The sequence below is a fragment of the Xiphophorus maculatus genome, chromosome 23, assembly GCF_002775205.1.
Source record: "Xiphophorus maculatus strain JP 163 A chromosome 23, X_maculatus-5.0-male, whole genome shotgun sequence".
NCBI lineage: Eukaryota > Metazoa > Chordata > Actinopteri > Cyprinodontiformes > Poeciliidae > Xiphophorus > Xiphophorus maculatus.
The window spans coordinates 15,423,696-15,447,254 of record NC_036465.1 but is presented as its reverse complement, the minus strand read 5'-3'; the positions used below and the strand labels follow the sequence as shown (position 1 = coordinate 15,447,254).

General features: G+C 41.1%; 1 protein-coding gene across 3 annotated transcripts; it reads left to right on the top strand.

Moving 5' to 3' along the window:
* The first annotated feature begins 3,144 nt into the window (after positions 1 to 3,144).
* LOC102220186 (neuronal acetylcholine receptor subunit beta-2-like) lies at positions 3,145 to 18,166 on the top strand. Of its 3 annotated transcripts, none has more exons than XM_023328232.1 (6): positions 3,145 to 3,635; positions 12,895 to 12,926; positions 13,167 to 13,211; positions 13,696 to 13,805; positions 14,992 to 15,982; positions 17,244 to 18,166. In XM_023328232.1, exons 1-6 carry the CDS (start codon positions 3,584 to 3,586, stop codon positions 17,397 to 17,399), a joined length of 1,386 nt encoding a protein of 461 aa, XP_023184000.1. In that variant the 5' UTR covers positions 3,145 to 3,583; the 3' UTR covers positions 17,400 to 18,166. The 3 variants fall into 3 exon arrangements, with proteins under 3 accessions (XP_023184000.1, XP_005809881.1, XP_023184001.1); XM_005809824.2 differs by having other exon boundaries at positions 12,895 to 13,040; XM_023328233.1 differs by lacking the exon at positions 12,895 to 12,926.
* The last annotated feature ends 5,393 nt before the right edge of the window (positions 18,167 to 23,559 follow it).

Here is a 23,559-nt window from a genome sequence, read left to right as displayed (position 1 = left end):
TTCAGTAGCACATTTCATGATCTGCCCCAGATAATCACGACTTGTATCGTTTTTCATGCGGCAGTGCAAAGCTGGTCAAGCCCACAAGAGCTGAAGTGATGCAGCTGCACGAAAGCCAAACCAACTCTACTTGTAGAAATCGTTGCACTGGAGGAAAAGGAAACGACACTGCTTCAAGAATAATTTTGAGTCATTCATCTTGTGTTTAATTCATTACGCATGAGTCGGCAGCCAAGCAGTAGAGAGGGATCCCTGGATGTGGCATGAAGACACATCAGAAACTACTGCAGAGGAGGGAAAATAGTATGGAGCATTTTATTATTCATGAGTGTTCCTGCTCACGTAAGAGTCCATTGGGATCCAAAAATTATAAAACCACACCTGCATGTCAACTCAGCTGTGTATATGAATATTTCCTCCCCAAATAATGTGTGAAACAAACATGCTAACACTATGAACTTCCACACAAATGACAGTGACCTAAATTGATCGAAAAACAATGAACTCAAGTGCACTAAGCTGTGTACTACATTTTGTAGGAGCAAACTGCTAAACTGTAATCTTCCTGCAATTTTTTAAATGATTGAGGCTAAATGAGAGGCTAAAAATATTTTAATAAGGTTGGAGTTGATAAAATTCCTAGTATACGATGAAGATACACACAGAAAATACAAAAGCAGTTTTAAAATACTTATTATATTTTTGTTAAGGGAAAAAAAGAGACCTAAACTATCCTAACCTTATGTTAAGTTTTATTTGCCATCCTTAATTAACTGTAACTTGCCACATTCATTTTATTAAAATAGAATAAAACAACAACAAACAAAATAAACCGCTGCAGGCCTCATTCGTTTTATTTTTGCTCAGAGTTCAGCAAAAACCAAACTGTTTAAGATTGGCATAAATGGGATAGAGCTGACCAGAAATAATGTGGAGCCTTGTCTAATGTTTCCCAAAAACATGTTGATAACCCCCAGAGTGTTCGGGAAATTTGTTGGTGAACAAATAAAACAAAAATAGAACATTTTAGAATGTGTAAGTCTGTTTACATCAGGCTCAAAATTAAAGCAGCATTTTAGAAAAATAAACATCATGCAGCTGTCAAACAGGTGAGGGTCCAGAACTGCTTTGCTGCTTCACGCCATGCATGGCTTGAAATAGATGATGGAACCATAACTTCTGCTCACCACCAGAAAATCCTGACGGAGGACGTCGGACCATCACTCTGTGGCTTACAGTTCACCTTTAGGCTGTTAAGCAGGATGATGGTTGCCAGTTGTTGCATCACTTGATGGAAGTTGTTGCTGCCAAAGTTTTAGTTTTAGAGGAGAAATACTTTATCACATACGCCAAGATTGGATTGAATAGTTTTCTTTTGCTTGGAGAAATGAATTCATAATTTTAAAGCTGCATCGTGTGCTTACTTAAGTTATCTGTAGCTGGTCTAAAAATGTGTTTGACAAACTAAAACATTTAAATTTGGAAAAACAACAACAAAACAAACAAAAACAAAATGTAAACTGAGGTAAAAAATTGGCAGAAGCACTGTATGTGTATTCAAAAAGATGACAAGATGAGAGAAGAGGTCGTCCTAGTGTACTGATTCTGTCCCAGTGGAAGAAGACAATGTCCCACTGTGACAAGTCACCAGACTGGAATTTAAAAAGCCCCATCTCCTTCTGTCAGATGAAGACACTAATGTGTCCGTGTGATCTGAATTTATGACAACACTAATGCAGGAGGGGAATTGGTCACTTCACCAGGGCGCCATGTCATCCTGAGGGAGAGAAGCATCCGATGAGGCTGGGGACAATTTCTACCCTCCAAGAAGCCATTACAACCTGAAAAGCTCCTGCTGACCGAGGTCTGCATGGAGAAACCAGAATTTCAGGACTAAGCAAACTAACCACCATTTGTTGAACCAGCCACATCAGTCGCTCACCCAGCACCAGGTCACAACACATATTTACGTGTCCTGCTCTTTTCAAAATCCCTTATCCAATGAGTCAGCTTCTTTAGCAGTCGTATTTGATATGGAAAAAGCCCAGTTTCAGTAAGAACAAAACAAGAGCTCAGATTTTATCATTTTATTCCATGCTTGTGTGTTTGGTGTCTGGCTTTTCAGCTGACCCCACACTGAGCTCTGAGAAGCCCTGATTAAATCTCTCTTTCTCTTCTCTGCTTTTAGGATGCAGAGATAATGCTCATTAGGAGAGACAGCCAGGGACTTTGGAAGGCTAATGCTTGCATGTTGCTTAGGTGTGGCTGAAACAGGGTGTGATGGCAGGACAATAGGGAAAAACTGAAACTGGAGCTGTGACTATTTTGTGGAATATCTATCTATTCATGAAAGCATAAAATGTCTTTAAATAAATATTTTATATTAGATCAAAGTGTGTTTGAAATTTCCTGTATTACTGTATTACATGAGATTTGTTAAAAAATATAATTCAAAAATTGCCACTGCTGTGAAAAATTATTATTTCAGTTAGATTTGAAGATTGATAATTCTACACCTAAAAGATGAGATAAAGATGAAGTATCAAGGGTCTGCCTTAAATATGATCAAGTTTATAGCTTTAAAGCTAGCTGACAGCATTTTTTTTTGTACATAAGATGATACTTCCATTCTGTGCTTCAGATAAGCTGATTCCTTTATTTCCACTGTAACAAATGGCATGATCTCAATAAATTAAGAAAGAACGAATAATATTGGTCTCAACAGTACCGCTTGAAATTATGATCTTTTTTGTTTAATTTTTTTATTGCAGTTCACAGTCATTAGAAATTCAAGAGTAGCACATATTCAGAACTGGACAACAATGTGTTGACCAGCCCAGATATAGATAACAAAGCATTTTTCCTGAAGCAAAGGGGCTGCCTTTGTTTAATTAACATTTTGTTCGTAATTAATTGATTATGGCTTTTTTTTATGGCTTTAACGATAAATCAACTCTCAAGGCATCAATTTCAATTAAAAGGGCAAGAAAATTAATCCAGATTAGCTTGGTTTCAGTTAATTTTAAGGATTAAGGGTCATCCGGAGGAAACTTTAGTAGCTTCCTATTTGTTGTCACACTTTGAAACTGTGGATCAGGTGAGCAGAGAGTGAAACCGACGCAGCCAAGACGATGAGAGAGTGATTTAATCCTCTATTTCGATAACTGAGTCAACGACCCTCTTACTTCTAGCAAGTATTTTCTATTAAACAAAACTCGCATCGGTGAGAGGAAACCAGGCAGGACTCGGATTTCCACAGCGTGCCTTCCTCTGCGCGCAATCACAGCTGCTGGACCGGCGGTGGAGTCGGTGCGCTCTTGCAGAAGACATCCAACCTCCTCTTCTCCCGGCTCAGTCTGCAGCCCGTGTTCCGCTCCATCCTCTAGATGCCTCCGAGCTTCACCAATTATCGGCTTTCAGCCGCAGAGTCTGACATGTTGTCAGCACTATAACCGCTTTTGTCTTGGTTTGCTTCGATTTTCGTTTTCCCCTGCTGATTTGAACAAATCTCACGCCAAGAAAACGCAACAGACTCTCCATCTGGAAGTTTGGGAGCGCGCGTCGCTCTGGAGGAGATAAAGCGATGGGGGTCCCGGTGAAAACAGCGCTGGCTCTCCTGGTTCTCGCCGTGGCAGGTGAGGTTTCTTAAGCATTATTATTATTATTATTATTATTATTATTATTATTATTATTATTATTATTATTATTATTATTATTATTATTACAACGGTATATAATTTGGTGAGCTATCTTGAAATTGTTGCTCACTTTCTTGACTATATGGAGATGTTATTGGTTGAAGGTTGTTGCACTTTCTGCCCCAAAGCATTAAGTTATTGTTTAATAAGTTTAAAGCAACAAAATCTGGGCAGAATTATATTTATTTATTTCAGTGTAAATGCTTAATCCATGGCTAGTTTTCTAAAGTCAATTTCAATGCAGTGGGAATAGGACTGTAAAACACGTGGTTCAATTAAACTAGTTTCTAATTATATCTCAGGTGATGTGTGATATGCTGAGATTTAGCCTCAAATCTTAATTTCAGCAATGAATATGTCTGCTTTACGACCATCACCATGCGTTGACATGGGGATGGTATGTGAACGGATAGTTTGCTTTGACAAACTGTATTTTGTATTTTTGTATTTATGCCACAAGGTTTAGTTTTGGTTTGACCAGAGCAACTTCTTCTTGTGCTCGTTACACTGCTCCTGGTAAACACATCTTCTTCTGGTTTGCTTTCAACAGTGACTTTATTTTTGCCACTTTTCCATGAAGACCAGATTTATGAAGTTCAGCATTATCAGTTACTATAAGTCACTGTTTCCCAGTTGTGACCTCAGAGTTACCCTGTGCACAGATTTATATTATTGTTGCCTAGCCGGATAATCATTTATAGTTGCTGGTGTGACATTCAATTAAATTAATTTCAAAATATTTTATTAATCCCAAAGAGAAATTAAGTTTTGTTGTAACTCATATTAATTCAGGATGATTCAAAGACACATTGTGTATGTTGTGCATCGATTTTAGGATGATGGCTCAAATAGTTCTCAGGGAAACAATGAAATTGTCGAACATTGTTGCACTAACTCTCCATAAACTACTCCACACCTTTATCCCTGACCTGTGTGTTGTGTTCCTTGGTCTTCATTAAGCTTTTTATTTACTCATATTCTCAAACAAACTTCAGAGGCCTTTATAGAATGGCTCCACATGCATTGGGATTATAGGATGACAACATTTAGGTTACTTCTGAAAACCTTTGAAACTTTTAAAATAACTAAATTGTACTTTAGGCTATCAAAGTTAATGAGACTGAATACAAATGCATGTCAGTTTTTGTTAGTGAAAACCTTCCACAACCATACCAAATTTGGTTTCTGTCTCACAATTATACACCACTTTTTTAGTCTGTTGAAATGTCAATGAAATACGTGCATTATTAACCTTTGTGAATGTAAAACAAGTTAAAGGCAGTACCTTTCTAAGACACTGGACATTGAGAGCATGCAATCATTTGGGTATGAGCTCAGCCTTCACCCTAAAACTTGAATTTAGCAAATTATGAGAAACTAAAATATTTTCAGGACCTCTCCATGGTACTGAAATGAGCTCAAAATAAAATGTAAAAGCAATGGTAATGTGTATCATAATTTGATTTGTTCATACACGTGGCAAAAATAGAACAACACTTCTGGTTGTGTGTCTTCAACTGCAAATAAAACCACTAAACGTTTATTTTGTCTGCCCTGCTGTCCCAGTTGGAATTTCTTTCTGCTCAAATTAACTTATTTTTGTGTCATTTATTAGTTAATGTGCAGCTGTACTGATTTTTTATGAATATTTTATTATCACCTTTGCTTTATCTGTAGGTGACACAGTGGTCCACTTATCATGAACATAAATGACACACTGGTTTTAAACTTTTAATGATTTATTTGAATTATTTTTTTCCCATGGTGGAATAATTATCTATATTGATATTATTAAAGATTTTCTTTCATCCACTTAGAGTCAGAGTTATTCATACAAACTCAAATATATACCTATAGCCTCAATAATGCTTAAACATCCCTTTAGACTTTGACCACATGATTTTATTTTAGCCACCAAGAAACTTCAGGATTAAAGCTAAAATCCTTTATAGTGTATCACTCTTTTTATTAGAAAGGACAAAGTTCATTTACATTTGTAACAGACATGGATGCAAAGCAGAATTTACAAATTTTTCAGATGGTTGATTTTACTCTATTCTGATAACATTTACACATTTTATTCATTGCATAGTTGATCTCTATGTGTCTGTTTTCTCATGGAGTTTCTGGTTTCCAATTAATCTCAGGCTTACTGTTTGTGCCTGGATTTGGCAAGGTGGTACACACATAGTGTAGAACATATTTACCAAGATAAATATGAGTAAAACCTTTTTTGTTTTGTTTTGAGAAAGCATATTTTACTGCTGTGGTATAACACCGCAGAAAAACTTTTGAAAATAACAAAATCCTACATTTATTTAATGGAAAACAGTAGCAAATGGGAGACTACTTGGTTTTTGTCTATATCATTTCATGAGGATAAAGCTTACACAGAGACCATTTGACCATTCCTCTTCACAATCTGTCTTTATCATTTGTTGTGGTGGGTGTTGGGACTGAAGATGTGCTTGGATAAAGGTGGATCTTGTGTCCAGAGAACTATTTGTGTGTTTATATTTCAAAGAGCTCCTGATGCTATCACTGTAATAACAAGAAGCAAATTGTAAATGGACTGAGATTATATAGCACTTTTCCACTCATACTGACCACTCAAGGCACTTTACACTGTAGCTACTTTCACCAATCACACTTACATTAATACACTAACACGCAGATTGGTAAGCAGTCTGGATTGTGCCTTGCCCAGAGGCACATCAACGTGTGATAAGAGGAAGCCGTAATTGACCCTACACCCTTCTAATTGCAATATGACTACTCCACCAGCTAAGCAATATTCGCCCGCAAACACACACCACATCAGACATCCTCCACTTTAGTTAAAACCCATGAGTTGTTTTTTTTTTTTTTTCCACACTACCCATTCTTTGTGAGAAGCTGAACCGGTTAGAAATATTGCTTGTTGAAAGCCTCCATATTTACATCTGAGTTGGTTGGCCAGAAAAATGCATTCGCCTGACACCCACTCCCAAACAATATTTTGTATCCATAGTATCTAATAGTTTCTACTGTTAAAAGAAATGAGCCTGTTTGTCATGTCATATTTGCACCATTAGCAAACATGATGTCATGGATTATTAATGATAAGCTTCTTTAAACTCAGTAGCTTAAAAGACACATTTAAATTATAAAAATAGGAATTATGTTACAATAAAATTTCATGACATGGTATTTTATTCCAACTGTATAATTACATTTAAAACATTCTAATACCATGAACACCAGTAGTTAAAACATTTAACCGAGCATTCTGGATGCATAGAAACAATACATAATCATGACTTTATGTGGATTAGAAAAAATCCCCCCCAAAATTCAAAACTATACACTGTTTTTTTCTGAGACTAGAAAGATACTATTTATAATAAAACCTCTTCTCTCATAAGTACTGATAAATGTGGAGTCACCAGGACCCCTTATCCATGAGCTGACAGGTTACAGAGTTGTGTACAATAAATTAGAATAAGCATTTTGATTAAGCTCATTTGTAAGATTAAAAGTATCCTGAAAACAACAACCTTTCAGCAGGTATTTTTTATTAAGCCCACACTTCTGAACTAAGTGTTTGATCTGATGCAACAATCTAGTCTGAAATGTTATGTTTTCATTAGCAGTAAGTAGAAAATCGAGAATTGAGTGAATTGAGTTACTGAACTCATAATATTCCAATTTACTGAATATGACAGGTTATTTTACCAGACTTGTGATTATGGCGTTTGTATTACAGGAATAAGTTGATGAATTGAGAAGTCAACTCTATCAGCAAAACAAACTGTAGGAGCAGATACAGTAGCTGCAACCCAAGCTGTGGATTCATGTAAAAGTCACACGGTGGGAGCTGAGAAAGGAAGAAACCATTTTCTGCGCTTCCTGTGTCTCTTCTTGTTGTAAGCCACCATGGTTTTCAGACACGTCAAAGAAAGAAATAAAAAAACAGAAAATAACGTGGCAATATAGAGCTTTCATAGTTTTTTATATCCTTATATAAAGACATTTTTACTAAGAGGGGAAAAATTGAGACAAAGCAATCAACAGAAATAAGATACTCAAAACTCCAGGAAGGTTCACATAAAAAATGCTAAAGGTCTGACAGCATTTGACCACATGATCGAGGATGCACGAGTGGCACTCTATTATATATTTTTTAATAGAATGACCGATTAGGACAGTGTACTGAGTAAATCCCAGTACAGCTAAAGCCTGAATTGTTTTGGTCCACCACAGATGGCATTCCCCTGAATTATTCACCATCCTAAAAAGAAACCCAAAAGATGCAGAATCTAAAGTTTGTTTTCCTTTATGTATCATCTGATAACAGATCATCTGTCTGTGTCATTCAAACACAACAGCACCTCTTCATCTTTTTCTTTTACCTCCATTGTCTGATCTTTAAGATTTTACGTGAGTGGGAAAGACCTGAAGATTAATCTCTGATTATGTTTGAGTCTCTCTGCACCAGAAATGATGGTATTTTTATTTTAGTGGCCATAAATTATTGACGTGTGGAGAGTGCATTGAGGCAGACCGAAGTGTCTCTCTCTGTGGGTGGGCATGCATGTGTGATGAGACCCACTGCTAGACACAAAGCTCCATCTCAGCTTATGTCAGCTAATAGAGCTCATTCTTTCCTTATTTGCTCTTTGAGGATTTGCTGTCAGAGTTAACACCTAACATGACCTTGCACAATGTGCGCTACACGTCTTCATGTTTTCCTGTTGCTCCAGCATACATAGGAAGACATTTATCTTTCCCAGTTGATAAATATTTTGTGGGACGGTTTATTTTTACATTGCCCCCTATTACATTTTTAAAGTAAGATTGGCTTCTTCTGTTTGGTGCGGGACAGTGAGAAAAATAGCAAAAAGACGACGCTGCAGAAGGGCCCATTATACAAGGTCAAAGCACTATAGTAAGGTTATTTGAAACCTTCGTCTTTATTCATCACTGCACAGCGACCATTATGAGAGTTAAAGTGTCAGGATCTGTGTTTTCTGTGTTCATTTAGAGTTTTTTGTGTCCTTGCGTCTCTTCGTTGTCCTGTCCTCCCCTTGATTGTTCCCAGGTGTGTCTCGTCTCTGTGATTACCCTCCCGTGTATTTAACTCCACCTGTGTTCTTTGTTCCTCGTCGGGTCCTCGTCGAATGTGTGCTCTGTCTTCCGTGTTTCTGTCTGTTAGCGGTTGCTACCGGCGTCGAGCCCTGGCTTCAGCTCGGCCGTGCGGCCGGTTCCTAGAGTGTGTTTACCCTTCATTAAAGACATCCTTTTCATCTTACCTGGGTCTACAGCGTCTGCCTCACCAACCCTCACCACACCTTATGACAGAAGGACCCGACCAGACCGAACGGTGAGGCACGCTATTTTTTACTTTTCACCATGGACCCGGAGGAGTTAAAGGAGCTGACGGACACGATCGGGGAATATAAGGAGGCGATGGCCAAACCGTACGCTGCCTGCAGACGGCTCGGTTTCGCCATCCGCTTGGGGCTCCTACTGGACTACTGGGTTCCTCGTTTTCCGCACCCGGGGTTGGTGGAGTTGCAGAGGGAGGCAGAGTGGGAGCGTATGGCGGCTCTAGCCGTCATGGCTGGCGAACCTCTGCCTCCCAAGCCGCACAGTTTCTCCGCCAGCCCGGATCCAGCTCCAGCTCCGGGACCAGCACCCCCAACCGGTGCGGCCGGCGCACCCGGGGCCGTTTCAGCCGGCGTTACAGCCGGCGCACCGCAGGCCGAATCAGCCGGCGTTCCAGCCGGCGCACCCCAGGCCGCCCGGAGACAGCGACGTGAGCCGCCGGTGGACCCGGCCCCTCGTCGCCTTCCGGAGCTGTCACCTCCGCAGCCGGTTCCAAGGCTTCGCTGCGGCTCGCCTCCGCGGCCGGTTCCAAGGCTTCGCTGCGGCTCGCCTCCGCGGCCGGTTCCAAGGCTTCGCTGCGGCTCGCCTCCGCGGCCGGTTCCAAGGCTTCGCTGCGGCTCGCCTCCGCGGCCGGTTCCAAGGCTTCGCTCCGGCGCACCCGAGGCCGAGTCAGCCGGCGTTCCAGCCGGCGCACCCGAGGCCGAGTCAGCCGGCGTTCCAGCCGGCCCACCCGAGGCCGAATCAGCCGGCGTTCCAGCCGGCGCACCCGAGACCGAGACTCCCTGTGTTCCTACCGAGACTCCCTGCGTTCCTCCAGAGACCCTGACCTCCAGCGTTCCTCCAGAGACCCTGACCTCCAGCGTTCCTCCAGAGACCCTGACCTCCAGCGTTCCTCCAGAGACCCTGACCTCCAGCGTTCCTCCAGAGACCCTGACCCCCGAGCAGACCCCAGCGTTCCTCCCGAGACCGAGACCCCCAGCGTTCCTCCCGAGACCGAGACCCCCAGCGTTCCTCCCGAGACCGAGACCCCCAGCGTTCCTCCCGAGACCGAGACCCCCAGCGTTCCTCCCGAGACCGAGACCCCCAGCGTTCCTCCCGAGACCGAGACCCCCAGCGTTCCTCCCGAGACCGAGACCCCCAGCGTTCCTCCCGAGACCGAGACCCCCAGCGTTCCTCCCGAGACCGAGACCCCCAGCGTTCCTCCCGAGACCGAGACCCCCAGCGTTCCTCCCGAGACCGAGACCCCCAGCGTTCCACCCGAGACCCCCAGCGTTCCACCCGAGACCCCCAGCGTTCCACCCGAGACCCCCAGCGTTCCACCCGAGACCCCCAGCGTTCCACCCGAGACCCCCAGCGTTCCACCCGAGACCCCCAGCGTTCCACCCGAGACCCCCAGCGTTCCACCCGAGACCCCCAGCGTTCCACCCGAGACCCCCAGCGTTCCGACCGAGACCCCCAGCGTTCCACCCGAGACCGAGACCCCCAGCGTTCCACCCGAGACCGAGACCCCCAGCGTTCCACCCGAGACCGAGACCCCCTGCGCTCCGACCGAGACCCCCTGCGCTCCGACCGAGACCCCCTGCGCTCCGACCGAGACCCCCTGCGCTCCGACCGAGACCCCCTGTGCTCCACCAGAGACCCTGCCTCGGGGGGCTCGTCGTCGCCGTCTGTGGGCGGCCCCCGGGACTCATCGCCACCTCCAGCGCCGCGGACGGCCGCCGGACCGCCTCCGTGGTTCCCGCCTCCAGCGCCGCGGACGGCCGCCGGACCGCCTCCGTGGTTCCCGCCTCCAGCGCCGCGGACGGCCGCCGGACCGCCTCCATGGTTCCCGCCTCCAGCGCCGCGGACGGCCGCCGGACCGCCTCCGTGGTTCCCGCCTCCGGGGTTCCCGTCTCCGTGGTTCCCGCCTCCAGCGCCGCGGACGGCCGCCGGACCGCCTCCGTGGTTCCCGCCTCCAGCGCCGCGGACGGCCGCCGGACCGCCTCCGTGGTTCCCGCCTCCAGCGCCGCGGACGGCCGCCGGACCGCCTCCGTGGTTCCCGCCTCCAGCGCCGCGGACGGCCGCCGGACCGCCTCCGTGGTTCCCGCCTCCGTGATTCCCGCCTCCAGCGCCGCGGACGCCGGACTGCCTCCGTGGTTCCCGCCTCCGTGATTCCCGCCTCCAGCGCCGCGGACGGCCGCCGGACCGCCTCTGTGGTTCCCGCCTCCAGCGCCGCGGACGACCACCGGGCCACCTCCGTGGTTCCCGCCGCCGCGGACGACCACCGGACCACCTCCGTGGTTCCCGCCTCCTTTGCCTCCGCCCACCCTGTGGGTAGTTTTTTTGTTTGTTTATGGACTCTTGGCCCTTCTTGTGTTTCCGCCCACGATGGTGGGTAGTTTTTTGTTTTTCTGGACTCTGGCCCCCCGTCCAGCGCCCCTCCGCCCACCCTTGTTGTGTTTTTGTTTTTTCTGGACTCTGGCCCCCCATCCGGCGCCCCTCCGCCCACCCTTGTTGTGGTTTTTTTTTTGGGCGTCTGGTAGCCGCCCTTGAGGGGGGGGTACTGTCAGGATCTGTGTTTTCTGTGTTCATTTAGAGTTTTTTGTGTCCTTGCGTCTCTTCGTTGTCCTGTCCTCCCCTTGATTGTTCCCAGGTGTGTCTCGTCTCTGTGATTACCCTCCCGTGTATTTAACTCCACCTGTGTTCTTTGTTCCTCGTCGGGTCCTCGTCGAATGTGTGCTCTGTCTTCCGTGTTTCTGTCTGTTAGCGGTTGCTACCGGCGTCGAGCCCTGGCTTCAGCTCGGCCGTGCGGCCCGTTCCTAGAGTGTGTTTACCCTTCATTAAAGACATCCTTTTCATCTTACCTGGGTCTACAGCGTCTGCCTCACCAACCCTCACCACACCTTATGACATAAAGAGTGTCTTTATGAGCATGCATGTCATTATACAGTATATGCAGTATCTTACAATTAAAATTATACCCTTTAAACCTTTTCACAATTTGAGCAGAAACTTTTGAGTACAGTATTTTATTGAGATTTTATGAAGTGGATCAACACAAAGTAATGCATAATTATGAAGTCTAAGAAAAATGATACACAATTTCAAAAATATTTGACCAAAGAATGTCCAATTTTTGGACTCTAGTTTGTTCCACCATGTTTGAGTTACGTCTCTACCAGTTTTGCGTATTTAAAGATGTGTGTCTGCCAAGTCTTGTTGTAAAACAGCTTTTGTTCAGTGGGCAAGGATGTCAGTAATAAGCAATATTCAAGTCTCACAGCATATCCTTTATTTGGATTTAGGTTGCCCTGTATTTAGCTCCATCCACCTTCCCATCCTGCTGAAGAAAAGCATCTCCCCTGCATAATACTGCCCACACCATGCTTTACTAGTGAGATGGTGGAAAATCTGAGAAGTGCACTATTAATAGTCTACAGATTCTCGCATGTCTGTCGTGTTGAAATAGCCGCCTTTTGGTGGGTTTACAGTGATTACAGGTTGACTGCGTTGCTCCAGGTGTTTCATCCACTTGTTTGTGGGTGGATAGAAATAATGAACCACACACACATTTCCTTACTTTTTGTGCTTAATGTATTCAGCTGGAAGTGACTTCATGTTTTTGTGGCTATAATATTTAATTTATATGAAAACCTATAATGTAAGAGACACTATAAAATATATTAGTATGAAAGCTTGAAGAAGGAAATCGGCTTGATTTTGTACATGATTGCATACATATTTGATATTATGTAAAAAATCACAGTAAACTTTAGTCAGTAACATGCAGTTTGTTCCCAACAGTTTTTTTTTCTTTTCTGTGTGTATGTTTGTCTCTGCATGTACCCAGCTGCCCTGTGTGCAGACGTAGAGGAGAGGCTGGTGAGTCACCTGTTGTCACCGGAGCGGTATAACAAGCTGATAAGGCCGGCTGTCAACAACAGCCAGCAGGTCTCCATTAACATTCAAGTGTCTCTGGCCCAGCTGATCAACGTGGTAATTGAATACAGGATCCCACAGCTGAAAAGACATGCTACTATCACACCATCACATGATGGATTGTTATTTTAAAGGATTTCTATAGGTGTCTGAACTGTGTCGCCATGTTTGTCTGCCTTTCAGAACGAGAGGGAGCAGATCATGACCACCAACTGTTGGTTAACCCAGGTTTGTTCAGCTGAACTCCATTTTCTGTTGCTATATTTGTGTGAGGAAAGGGATTGTTGCATGCCTTTAGTTATATTAGTCAGTGTCATATGCTCACAAATGTATTTAGGTTTGTCGCAGTGCAGTGGTTTGTAGAAAATTGTGCACAGACGAGTACACTGGTGTGGTCAGCTCACATGTTAGCCAAAGATTTTGGTGTGCTACTATTATGAATACATAGTAGCACATGTACTATGTGCTACCAGTACTGACTACTGGTTGAGTTAGTATTGACAGCTGACTCAGCCAATATTTTTATGGATGAACCAGCCTGTTTACGTCAGAATTGACCTCAGAATTCATATATTTTGTTTTGTTACAATTATTTGTACATATTTTCAAAGTTCCTTGTAGGGGATAAATAATGGATGTTTTGAAATGACTTTGTGTGTGTTTTTAAATTAATTAATTCACATGGATTTCCACAACTTCAATATTGCATCAGGGATGGAACGACTACAGATTAATGTGGGATCCCAATGAGTATGAGGGAATCAAGAAAATCAGACTCCCTTCACAGCACATCTGGCTTCCAGATATCGTCCTCTATAACAAGTAAGATGGCTTTCTGACAGTGTGTGTGTGTGTGTGTGTGCGTGTATGCGGTGTGTGTGTGGGCGTGTGTGTGAGCATAATATTTGAAAAAACACAACTTTATAAAAGATTTGGGAATTCAGTTCCCCTGTTTCATTTCTGATATTGATATTTTCTATCTTGTCATCGTTTCAGGTAATAGTTTTCAAGTTTCTTTCACTAACGGTGTCTCTGGTCACTACAAGGGCAAATCACGCAGAAAATGTGCACTCCTGTAATTTTCTGTACCACATAGTTAACTTAAATTGGTTGGTTTCATGGCAAAGACTCAGCTTTGAGCATAATCAACATGTCAGACCTCTGGGAAAGCCATTCGAGAAGCTTAATGACAATTTTTCATTAAACACTCCAAAAGTGGTTTTGATATGTGTTTAGGATTGTTATCCTGATTGTTATCATGTGGGAACACACAGTTGTTCCAAGTTCTAACCATCTAGATGTCATTTTGTGCAGCACACCAGTATTATTTTCAGTAAAGCGGCTCCAGTGGTTAGAAAGCTTCACCTTTACTCCTCAAAATATGCTTTTTCTCAATGTTTGTGTTATCTGACCACAAAACATTTCTGCATAAGGCATATTCAGTGCAACCAACTTCTCATTTCAGTTAAACTTGAAGCTGCCATTTTCAGAGCTGGTGGTTCCTTTCTTGACTGACATCCCATAAGTTTATGATAACATGAAGATGGCTTGAATGTGGAGAGTGGCCCTGCAAATTACCCCAAGGTATAAGGGCAGATGGATGGATGAGGGTTTTCTATCAGACCAAAAAAACACACACCAAACTGGTTTTAGAATGGATAAAGTAGGCTGATATAAAGTTTGCAGAATTATGTCTCCAAAGTTTCAACTTTAACCTTGTTGAAAAGAACCAGTTCAAATATCCAGCCAGAATTTATATCAGGAACTTGTTGATAGCTACAGAAAGTGAGTTTGAAGGTTCAACTCACCAAGAAAAATGTGCAAAAGTAAACATTAGTGGGGGTGTATTGATATGCTGGAGCTCTTGGTCATAATTTTGATCAAGCGTGGATTAAAGGAATTCCAGATTGAATTCAAACTTGATTACTATGTTTCTATGTCCTATAATTATTCTGTCCTAGAAAAAGAAGGGTTTTAAAATTGCATTTGGTCTTCTCGTCTCTTTCAGCGCTGATGGAACGTATGAAGTTTCCTTCTACTCCAATGCTTTAGTTTCCAACAATGGAGATGTCGACTGGCTCCCACCGGCTATCTACAAGTCCGCCTGCAAAATCGAAGTCCGGGATTTCCCCTTTGACCAGCAAAACTGCACCCTTAAGTTTCGTTCCTGGACGTACGACCACACAGAAATAGATCTCAACCTCCTCAGTGATTATGCTTCACGGGATGACTTCAAACCCAGCGGTGAGTGGGATATTGTTTCCCTGCCAGGACGCAAGAATGAAGACCCAAATGATATCAGATACCTGGATATCACCTATGACTTCATCATCAAGAGGAAACCTCTGTTCTACACCATCAACTTGATCATTCCCTGCATCCTCATCACCTCCCTGGCCATCCTGGTGTTTTACCTTCCATCAGACTGTGGTGAGAAGATGACTCTTTGCATCTCTGTCCTCCTCGCCCTGACTGTGTTTCTACTTCTGATCTCAAAGATAGTGCCGCCAACATCTTTAGCAGTGCCTCTCATTGGGAAGTACCTAATGTTTTCAATGGTGCTGGTCACCTTCTCCATTGTCACAAGCGTTTGCGTGCTCAACGTCCACCATCGGTCCCCAAGCACACACACCATGCCACTTTGGGTCAAGCGGGTCTTTCTCCACCGGCTCCCTTCTTTCCTCTTCATGAGGAGACCTGGTAGCTCAAATATTCGCGAGAAATTCAGGAAAAAACATCAGAGGAAAAAGTGTTCAGATCAGAGGCCGTGCGGAGCAGAGAGTGGGACGGGCATCTCTGCAGGGGTGGTGGATTCTTCATCGTCCTTCTATGTCAATGAAGAGTCAGCCAAGCGCTACGGCTGGAGGGTCAGTGACTTATCGGAGAACACAGACATCAGGAAGAGGATGACGCTCAAGAGCAATATTGATGTGGAGGATGCAGTGGATGGAGTGCGCTACATTGCTGAGAAAATGAAGAGTGAAGATGATGATGAAGGGGTAAGTATTCCTAGTGCAGGAAAACTATTATCAGTCCTTGAACTTTGTGTCGCATTGCAAAAACAACCCTCAATGTATTTTAAACAATATCTTTCAAGATTTCCTGAGAATTTTTCTTGACTGGCTGCTTTCTCACTCATTATGACCCACACACCCGCTTTAATGACTGAAAAAGAAGTGATTGTGTGAAGGAATGTTTTGAATAATCATTCACAAAGCCAGAAGAGTTGTTGCTTAATAACTTTAGAAATGAAAGCTTGGTTCCACGGAAGCAAAACAAATAAGGAAGCAGAAGAAGATTAGGGTCACTCAAGGTTATTCAGCAGAATATTTTACAAATTAGCTGCCATGCTCCCATCTGTCGTACGCCTGCAGGTCTCTACAAGACAGCTTGATAAGTTTTTCCCACATGGGCGATACTGTGGTTTATCAGGGAGGGAAAATCTGCGAAAGTGTGTGTTATTTTGTCCAGGAAAAAAATTAAATCCAAGTTAGGAGGTGCATCCCCTCCTAATAAGCCCACGGACTGGATTGTGTCCTTCCCTTTCTAAAGATTAATACATGTTGGGAACTGTTAATTATGTTTGCTGTACAGTCAGCACATATTAATTATTCTCTGTCTCTGCTTATTTAGCTCTGCATAACAGTTTTTTTTCTGTGCTGTTTCTGATATTTGTTGAGAACAATGTCCCTGAAATGACTTGGAAATAATTCACATTACTCGTGGCAAAATACAGTGAAATGATACAGAAAGTCAGCTTGAAACTGATGAGATGTTGAAATGAAGTTGAAGAATCAAACTGAGAAAAATTTCAACTGAATTACTATAAAAACTTAAAATGATTGACATTATGTTGCTACTAGAAAATCGTAGAAAACTTCATATCTGATTATCACTCTATGAGACAATAATTAAGACCAGTAAGTTGACGAGTTGCATTTCAACATGTGTTGACGTGTTTCTGGTTCTGAGGACAACTTACTGATCGCTAAGACTTTTGTAGGTCCAGAGAGTTATCATGAGTGGTATGTTGCATCTTTATTGTTTCATTTATTAATAGTGCAACTTATTTATAGTATTAAATGAGCTCATGGTTTCAGGCATTTGACTTTCTTAAAAGAGTCAAAGCTTTGAATTGAATTTTTCACCATTTTTTATTTTTATTTTTATTACAATTTTTTTTGCCAGTCGGTTACTCTTTAGTTGAAGACCTTAAACAACAAACTCACAACTTTTAACAAAGTCTCTGATTCTCTGCAGATCATTGAAGACTGGAAATATGTGGCCATGGTGATTGACCGCCTCTTCCTGTGGATTTTTGTATGTGTGTGCGTCGTTGGTACTGCAGGACTTTTCATGCAACCTCTGTTCCAGAGTTACAACACCCCAGTTATTGAAGACGCAGAGCATAAATAAAACCAGAAGCTCCACCTTTACATTCTAACATTCCTCTGAAATTAAATTTATTTTCTAGGAACTAAACAGATCTCTGTTAGGATATTTGACACATGCATCTTGCACATCCATCACTTCACCTGCTGATTTTTGATCTTCTGATTTTATTGTCCTCTACGCACCACATGCCAATGTTGTCATATCAGGTAATTTATAATCAACAGTGCAACAAAATTAATTAATCTGTGTTTATGAGGCAAGATAACTCCCTTTGTTTCTTATTGCCAATGGCACATATGCTATATGGATTTATATTATTTACATTTGCCTTGTAAATGATACACAGGAGAAAACAAATACAAATTCTGATGGGTTTTGTGACTATGAACACTCACATTTCTCACTTGGAAAGCATTTGCCCAACTTCTTTTTTTTGTGTGTGTGTAAACCAGCTTTGTTGCACGAACAAAAGATATTGTCCACAGTTGATAAAAACAATTATTCTCAAATGGCTGTTACTGTTTGTTCAAGTGGATTTTAGTTTTCCTATCCAGTTAGCATTCATCAACTCTGAAACCAGCAGCAATAATGTTCATGTAATTTATCTAGACACTCTTTACTTTAATTTCTGTATTCTCTTTCATATTGCTTTCTTGATCTTTGCCAATAATATATTAATACAACTAACTTTATTGTTTAATTTCTTCAGTGATTTTTCTGTGAAGGTTGAACTTTATGTTGCTTTTTTCCTCCCACTGACAAATCAAATGTCTAATTTAAACTGACCAATAAAGGGGAAGGATGGTAACTAAATGCTGTGCTGAATTTCATACTCAGTAACTTTTTCAATCCTGCAGATTTTGTTTTTTTTATGTTACAACCATACAAACAGATTTTTTACATTTTTACCTTTTTAGGGGCTGCTGATGTTGCCCTCATCACGGCATCTCCACAATACTGCTTATTTCAACAAGGGTTTTTGACTGCCACATATTCCAGACTATGACATGTAAAAACTAAAAAACATAAATATATTCTGAACAAGAAGTTCTGGAGGGCATTTGAGTGTGCCTCCTTTCGCCTGTGTGAGAAACAGTCATGTACAAGGATGAATCTTAGTCAACAGATTCCCTGGACGGCATTTTGACCTCAGGGCTTACAACCTCACCTTCTGTTATTTTGAGATGGCATTGAGGCTGAAGAAACACTGACTGAGACTGAACACACTCATAACTGGAGTCAAAAGTCTGGCAACCCATCTAGATTATATCACAGCTGCTGCTTCCTAAAATATAGTGCAGTCCTGAAAAAGGGTCATGAGCTAAATGGCAGAGTTAGCCTTTGGTTGCATGTCACAAATAATGCCAGGTTGAAGTTTCATGATGTATTAATTATAATAAGTTTAATTGCTAAAAAATAAAGAGAAACAGCTCCTGATCTCCAGATACATGTGAATCAAGCACCTGAACATTCAGACTGCATTACAAGCAAATAACTCTAATACAAACTATAACTGGGCTTCATGTTAGTTCAAGAATGGTGTGTAGAGAGCTTCATTTCATGGGTTTCTGTTGCTGTACCTCATACTGGATGTTGAAGATGCTGCTGGAGAGGAACATCTGACTTTCCAAGTTGTAATTTCAACATTTCACTGACACAAAACTCAGAGTAAAAAAAACTCCCTAACACTTTAGCATTAAACCAGGTATTCAAAACAGAATTGGATAATTATTTTAACAATAACAAAAAGACACTCCCCTTAATAAATGTGTCTGTGCACAGTAAACTCTGAATTCAATCCTTCTTCTATTTGAACATTGAAACCAGCTCCCCATCTTCTCACATGACACTTTGAGCCTGTGAATATCAGCTAAATGCCCTCAAAATTCAAAGCAGACAACTTGGACAAGGAGGACATGCACACTCTCGTGATCAGAAACATTTATAATCCCTGTTCCCACTGAAGTAGGATTGTGTTTAGCAATTATAGCTCATCTTAGTAGCCCCAACCCTTCCTAATATGACACATAAATTACATTCTTGACATCTCCATCACTTTCTATTACTAGAGTGGCTCGTGGGATGAGAGTTAAGGGGGGAGGAATGGTGTGTGGAGTAGTTGTTTATCTGCACGGCTGGAGAGTCACTTAGGGCTAAAAGTCATTTGCTTTATTTCGACACTTATGGTCACTTTGGTTTCCGTTTGTTTTGACATTGTTTCTTAATTTATAGCTGCCTTTCCGCCCCTTGTGTCTTGTCTCAACAGAGGCTGCCTGTTAGTAAAAGCAGGCAATCTCTAAAGAGCAGGCAGTAGAGGCTTTTCCTCTTTTCCTCTCTACAATAGAGGAAAAAAAACCAAACATGAATGAGTGTAGCCCGATCAGTTGACAACCCTGAGAATTTCACTCTGATTTTATTAAATAATATGCATTTTCTGTGTAGTTGTTGCCTTTTCTTACGACCTCTGTGTATTGTCCCAGGGTACCGAATGCCATTTCTGCCCACATCAGTTTTATATATTCCATTGTATTATGGATACATTTATATTTTGTCCCTCTTTTCTATATCTTAGATCAGTGGTTCTCAAACTTTTTTCAGTGATGTACCCCCTTAAAAATATATTTTTAGTCAAGTACCCCCTGACACGGGCAAAACATTTTTGGAATTAAAAAGAGGTACAGTGCTGTAAAATCACTGTCTGATTTATTAAAGCCAAACAACTTATATCAGTGAACCTGACAAATACATCCATATTGCAAACATTGCATGGTTAAACAAAAAAGAAAAACAGAAGACGGTGACCACCAGGAAGGTATAAAACCAGTCAAACCGTTTTATTTTAAAGGATATTGAAACTAAATACTGAATATAAAATTCAGTGCATGAACACACATTTATATTTTATCGAACTTTTCACAAAATAATTTTTCCCAAGACTTATTATGAGGAGCCTACTGATTTTTTTAAAGATATTTTGAAAAGCTTCACGTACCCCCTGCAGTACCTCCACGTACCCCCAGGGGTACACGTACCCCCATTTGAGAACCACTGTCTTAGATAATAGCTCTTTGGAATTCAAACTGTTGGAGCTAAAATATTCTTACTGTTATATGCAGTCTCTTAAACTGAATTATCTTTGTGGATTGTAGACTAAACTGAAGTAACATGGGGACAAATTGTATCTTTTTTAGTGGCTGGCTAATAAAATGCCCAATGATTCATTTTAGATGTCATTGTTTTGCTAAGTTTGAACAAACCATGAAGTTAGAAGTTGTTTTATGACTCAATGATCTAAATGTTAGAGCTAATGACTGAATACAATTGTCTATAGTTGCTCAGGAACTGGGAAAAAAGTAGGTAAAATTTAAAGAAAATATTTGAAGAATTCATAGAAAGTTTTTAAAATAATGATCAAAACCACATTTAAAGATTTATGTGAAGTTAAATCAGTGGGAGATGACTCAATGTCTGTTCATATTGTTGATGAAACCTATTGTTTATGTCAATGCCTGTGGCCTTAACCTATTTCTTGATTCTTTTTTATTTGCTATATCTCTAGCCTGTTTTCTCATCAGTTTTTAATTTTAATTTGAAGGATTTACAGTTTTTTTTTTTGGAATTTTGGTAAAATTTGCGAAAGCATTTTTTGGATTAAGTGTTTTTTGTTGACAAACAGTTTTCTTATTTATCTTTGGTTTCCTTTAACAACTGGTAAACAACTAACCAATCCTTTATGGCATTAAAATAAAGTAATGAAATGTTTGTTAAGGGTCTCAAGATTGAAAGGAAACTATTTTATTCAGACAGAAAATCAATGATAATAACGATGAATGGAAAACACATTTTCACTCAAATTCTCTTAAGTTCACCTGTTGCCTCTCAGGAAGACTTGACTTTTATAGCTCCCTGTTTGCTTTGGTAGGTTTGTCTTTTAAAGCCGATGCCTGATATTAAACTAACCAACTGTAAATATAAACTCCAGGCTTGTCAAAAATTAACTCAGTGAATCTACCTGAAAAGTCAGTTCTGCTTTTGAGAATAACCTGATTTATCTTGTCAATTTAAAAAGTGGATTTTTGGAAGTTTTTTAATTTAGCGAGTGTGTCTGCTGGCAGTGACCCATTTAGAAGAGCCTCTTGTGAAAAGGAGCCCTGCTGCATCCAGGTCCATCATTCAGAGGCCAAACTTAAACACTGAAAAGGAGACGGACAGGCGGAGCTGTTAACACTGTAGCTTCATAAAATGTAACAAGAGTTGAAACCAGAACGATGGAGGAAGGAAGACAAGAGGGGAGTAAGAGACATGGAATCGAGGACGACAGCAATGATAAAGGTCAGTCATAAACAAGAGACACGGGGACCTCTGCTGCCTGAGGGATCGGCTGAGGAGCCGACATTAAAGAGCTTGAGAGTCCAGCTGGAGATCAATAAGCATTTCATTTTCTCTGAAAGACAAACCCACATAAATGTATAATATGTGAGCATTCACTGCGCAAGAACATACTGTACATACCGATGACATATTGGAAACACGGCATTTTCAACTGCAATTATTTTATAGAATATCTAAAAATATATAACAAAATTTTATATTTATTTCTGCTTTGAGTGACACAAATCTATTTTGTATCTTTTTCAAATCTTAGCTACAAATAAAATAGAAAAAGATATTAACAGACATTGTTCTATTCTATTCTATTCTATTCTATTCTATTCTATTCTATTCTATTCTATTCTATTCTATTCTATTCTATTCATCTTCTTCTGGGTGGGTAGGACAAAGCCTTGCAAAAGTATCCCTACTTCTTAATGAATGAAACTAACCCCCAAGACATGCTGCTGCCACTACTGTGTTTCAGTGAGGGGAATGCATGTTTAAGGTCAGTGTTAGTTTTCCTGCTTAAATGTCAGAGTTATAGATTGAATAACTAGATGTTGTCCAATTTACAAATTTTTCCACCTGAGCTGTGGATTTCTGCAGCTCCTCTGGAGTTGCTCAACCTGTTTCTTCACTAATGTTCTCTAACAGACCTTTGAGACCACACAGCGGATGAATTTACAGTAAGCTGAGATCAAATAATACTCATGTTTGCTCCTTAGGTGATTTCTCAGGGCAGATCGCAAAGAATTTCATCTCAGCTTATCAGAGTAATGGATGAAAATCCGCATGCATGTCACATTTTAACACCAATACCCTTTACCTTTAACATTTTCAATATAAAAAATGTATTTGGCCAATATGACAAAGGGATGAGCTGCACTAGATTTATTTATTTTTTCTTAAAAACCGCATATAATTCAGCTTTCTAATTATGGACTACTTTTTGTCGTCTAGTACACAAAATACCAATAAAATACATTGATATTTGTAAGTCTCTTGTGACAAAATGTGAAAACAATCAAGCGGTAGCTGGGAATATTTTTTGCAAGCCACCATGGCAGTGTAATATGTTCCTCGTATTTGGCTGCTGCTCTCCTCTCATCTCCATCATCCTCCACAGGACATTCCTTCAAGATTTATACCTGCCATTTCAGCTCCGAGGTCGATATTTATGAACCGCATTAGTGCGTCACAGAAAGAGTAGCTGCCATGCTGTTGAATCAGACTGCCATCAATCTTTCTGTCAGTAAAGGCAAGACCTTCCTCATGCAGGGTCTAAACGCTGTACAGGGATCTAAAATGGATTTCAGGCATCACCGTTACAAAGACAAATATGTCCTTAGGCCTGCTACCTGATGACAGATTAAAGGTCTGAAGGCTGCCTTCTAGTGGCCAAACGAGATACTAGAGAGTTCAGTTTTTCTGCTAACAACAGTAGATGTCTTCAGGTATCATTTTGAAAGGACTAAATATTAGTTAGAGAAACTCATCATGATAGAATGCTTTATTCACATCAGTATAATCAATATTATGGAGGACCAAAACTGACATTATTAAAAATAAAAGCACAAATCTATATATATATTTTTTTGTTTTTCCTTTTCCTTACACATGTGTTTTCAACAAGAAATGTATTTTTTTCCAAAAAGTTTTGATCAGCTTCAATAATAATTATGGAGTTAAACTCCTACCTTGAGATTGTAAAAAGCCTGTTAAAATAATTGTTACTAAGCTACTTGAAACTGATCAAAAATGGCTTGAAGTGACATTGTTTGTGAAAGAAACAAATGCTTTGTGGAGT